Here is a 4,307-nt window from a genome sequence, read left to right on the forward strand (position 1 = left end):
GTCTGGGTGGCATAAATTGTATCTTTTTCTTTTCCACTTGGCGTGAACTAATAAGTTCCAGTAATGGTCATTTCTTTAAGTGCATCCATCCAGCCTCGGGGATGAGATATATACTTTATATTCTGGTGTGTCCTCCTAGTGGTGAGTTTCATGCCCCTGTGATGACAAAGAGTTGGGTAAGCAGAGCGGCATGAGATGTGGACGGAGAACCTATGGGTTCGGAGGGGGTTTGCGGTCAGTTGGGAAGTGTGTCCAGGCCGAGGGAGGCTGCGTGCTGCTTGGCCCGCAGACGAAGATTCTCAATGCTGGTGGTCTTGCTGTTGAGGTTGCCCGGGAGGCTTCCTGGAGCGGTCTGGAGCAGGGGGCTGTTCCACACCTGCTGGGCCTGCGACAGGGACTGGTAGTACGACTGGCAGGGCATGGAGCCCAGCGGAGGCGGCATGTTGACGTTCATGCCCAGGTAGGGCAGCGAGGGCGGGGCGCTCATTTCGAAGGGAGGGTAGTGGACCATGTTCATGTTGTTGGTGGCGGCCATGTGCTGGCGGAACTGCTCCTGCAGGCGGAAGAGGCTGAGGGGAGACGAGGCGTAGGAGTTGCTCTGGGGCAGGCCGGCCGTCACGCTGCTGGAGGATGGGAGGGTGGGGGAGCCCAGCGGAGAGTCTGACGGGAAGGAGGAGGAGTGGTTTGAAATCCAAATACACACACACAAACACATTGACCTCATAACTTATAAATATAATGTGTTTTTCTATGCTTGTTTTTAATTGAATCCTTCACTCTATCAGTAGCTCTGTAAAATGTTTTTTTTTTAATAAATAAAGAAAAAAGAAAAGAAGAAAACTAAAACACTTGATAAATAAATGCAACTAGTCACTGAAAGCATATCCTCCGGAGGTATGTACAAAGAGCAAAATGAAATGCATGTTAGATCCCTACCTGGTGCGGGGCTGAGGCGTTTGCAGGACGGGGAGACACTCCCTGGCTCCCCCGCCGTCCCCTCTCTCATATCCCCCCTCGTCTCCCCCCTTAACCCCTCCTCTGCATTGTCCTCCATCGCTGACTCGCAGTCCGAGGGCTCGGGGGAGGTGACGTTCACCTCCACGCTCGTCTCCCCCGGCTGGGGCCGCGCCGCCGCTCCTCCCAGCCTCTCGGCGTCCGACTGAGTGGAGGAGGAGGAGGACGAGGGTGGTGGAGGCGTGCGGGCCTCAGAGGTCAGGGCGGCGGTGGTTGAGGTTGTGGTTGTGGAGGTGGCGGAGGGGTCGGCCTTGGCGTCATCCTGGGACCCGTCGGAAGCCGCCGAGGCCTCCTTCTGTTTCTGGAGCTGCTCCTTCTGTAGGCTACGTTGCTTCTTACGGAACTTAGCCCGTCGGTTTTTGAACCACACCTGGTTACAAGGAATACAATTATAATGAAATAAGATCTTGAGTCGTGTATTCTCAGTAACTCTCAGTTACTTTCCTGATATTATATAGATATTATTTATATATATCTTTTAGCGTAATGACCAGACAATATATTATACTGCATGTATTCATCATCACTATGGGTTCTCACCTGCACACGGGCCTCAGGAAGGTTGGTGCACATAGCCAGGCGCTCGCGCATCACTACATCAGGGTAGTGGGTTTTCTGGAAGGTTTTCTCCAGGGCCTCCAGCTGCTGGGCAGTGAAGGCTGTACGACTGCGCCGCTGCTTTCTGTGCTGGGAGCCATACCGGGCCTCCAGGATGATGTCTTGAAATGTGCAGCCGTTGAAAGAAAAGAAACATGGCCAATTTAACTTGAGGGACAAGTGAAAAAAGAACAGCCAAGACCAATGGTCCTAAAATAATGCTCACTGAAATCTGTTAGACCAGCGGTTCCCAGCCATTTCTGGATCAGGGCCCACTTGACAATCTCGAAAGTGTCCGCGGCCCACCCATCTGGTCATCTGGTCAGATGGGTGGGCCATGTGAATTTTCTATGGATTAGTGGAACTAATGTAATATACTTAGTTAGTTCCTAATTCCTATTTATCGATATCACAATGAAAACATTTTTTTCAAGGTTTTAATGAAAAAATACCATTACTTTTTTTTTATTAATGCTATATTATCAATAAATCTTTAGTGTTTTGCCAATCATTTGGGGGCGCACTTGCATCAACCTCGCAGACCACTAGTGGGCCCAGCCCACCGGTTGGGAATGGCTGAATTAGACAGACAATAAGTTGTTGATCACAAGAGAAACACAACAGAAAACCAAGGTAAAGTAACAGATAAACGAGCAATTGGTTCTTACCAGCCAATCTCTCTGCCAGGGTGAGTGCGTGCACGGACGGCCTGTAGTCAGGTGTGTGCTGAGCCTGTTGCGCCGCCTGCTGGTGCAGGTTGTACATGGCACTCAGTGAGTTCATGGCGTGGAGAGAGTACCCGTTCACTCCGTAGTGCTGCATGACTGACTGCAGAGGGGAGATCCAAAAAGAAATACAAATACAGTGAATATCATATCAGGTGTTGGCCTGCTATACCTTCATATAGTGTTTATTTATGGAGCAGTACATTTTCAAGCCATGTAATTATAGGCCTATATAAAACCAAGACAAGAGGAAACTTTTTTAATCAGTCGTTCTCAACCTTTTCAGGCCGTGACTCCGCAAAATAATCATATTTGAAATGACAAGCACTTGGATTATAGGAGTTGAGGCATTACATTGTGTTAAATATTGTGAAAATAGCAGCTGATCTACAAACTCAAAACGCGTCGCGTTGCCATGTTGTGAGCTTGTAGATCAGCTATTTTCAAAAAATGTGCCCCTTTCTTATATTATTTGACAATTTGGCCAATGTTTGACCAGTTTTTATAGAATAGTTAGTTGATTACTTTTGATGCAGTAATGGTCTTTTTCTTTTCTTTCTTTTTTTTTGGTAGGTATTTAAATGTTTTAATGGTCTTAAAAAGTCCTTAAATTGTCACTTCCCTGTTATCTGGGGACCCCCTCAAAATCATGTGAGGGGACCCCCTGGGGGTCCCGACCCACAGGTTGAGAACCACTGTTTTTCAATGTCAATTTTGAGCACTAATAGAAGCAACAGGTAGGCACGGTAGTTCTTAATAACGGCATATGTACACAAACTCATTCGGTAATTGTATATATAAAACTCTCTTCTGGTCATTTAATCTTGAGTTAAGCATGTAATAAAATGAGAATGCTCAAACAAATTATGAGAAATTATTAGATTTAAAACTGAATAACCGGATGTTACTGTCAGTGTCAAACGGTCGTCTGAAATGATCAGGGTCTTAGGGTTCAAATTAGTAGGCTAGGCTAAAAAGAATGATATGGAGTCTTTAAATTGTTTTCTTTTTTTACCTGCAAAAATGACCATGAGTGAACAACTTGTATACATTCGCAATCGCAAGCAACGAATAACAGGCCATTTATTCTCTTTGTAGACAAGCAGATGATTTGGCTAACCATTTTACTTCTAAATTAAACTGTTTTGTAATGTAATTAAATTAAAACGCAATAGGCTTAGACCTAATATTGTATTTTGATCAGTATTCATTCTCCTTCAAAAGTATCTTAAATTATTATTACTATTATTATTATTATTATTACATTATTTCAAACTGCCAGCCTATATTTCATGCCACTGTTAGGCCATACAAATATGTTGTTAAAGTGATGGCATAAATTGTACTATCATTATTTGCTATTTATTAGTTAGGAACGGTCAGGATCAAATTAAATAGTCTAAAATTGCAATACAAATAGTGTAGTAATAATAATAATAAGCTATTCTTAGTGTTATTATTATATTTGTTTCTTCGTCGGGTACACCTAGGACCTACCTACTATCCAATATTTTTTACCGCTTTAAATAACCTCTATTGGGAGAAAAAACAGGAAAGCGTCCTACAGGAATTAATTGTCAATCATGCAACATGAGGCTTTATTGAACTAAAGCGTTTCATGCAAAAGCGCCGCAGTTGGCAAATTGTGCATTTAATACCTCATGACCTAAAATCATATGAGAATAGTTGTCAGCATATTTTTCTAAAGGACATATTTTTAGCCTCGGGTGGGAAGGGAACCCCGTAAACTTCTGCCGGCTATATTAGCTTTGACAGAGGGGGCAAAATATTTACTTTCAGAATGAATGGGGGCCGTTTATTTCAATCTATGGTGGTGGGTCCCAGGCCGGCTTGGAACGCCCGGGGGCCTATCGGAGATGTATGGTAAGTCTTCAGTGAAATATGCATGGGGGTCCCCAGTTGGCCTCCTGTCTAATGTACGTGCAAATAGGTTTCAACTATTACAAGGCT

At 44.3% G+C, this 4,307-nt stretch overlaps 1 protein-coding gene across 1 annotated transcript; it reads right to left on the bottom strand.

Annotated features, from left to right (window-relative positions):
* Window positions 1-235: 235 nt before the first annotated feature.
* On the bottom strand, window positions 236-2,433 carry LOC308087793 (diencephalon/mesencephalon homeobox protein 1-A-like; the record flags this gene model as incomplete). The annotated part of the gene is made up of 4 exons (XM_080431959.1): window positions 236-660; window positions 937-1,384; window positions 1,555-1,733; window positions 2,280-2,433. The coding sequence occupies 4 exons, from the start codon at window positions 2,431-2,433 to the stop codon at window positions 236-238; spliced, it is 1,206 nt and encodes a 401-aa protein (XP_080288085.1).
* Between the last annotated feature and the right edge of the window lie 1,874 nt (window positions 2,434-4,307).

Source organism: Gymnoscopelus braueri (genome assembly GCF_963280865.1).
Source record: "Gymnoscopelus braueri genome assembly, chromosome: 6".
NCBI classification, from domain to species: domain Eukaryota; kingdom Metazoa; phylum Chordata; class Actinopteri; order Myctophiformes; family Myctophidae; genus Gymnoscopelus; species Gymnoscopelus braueri.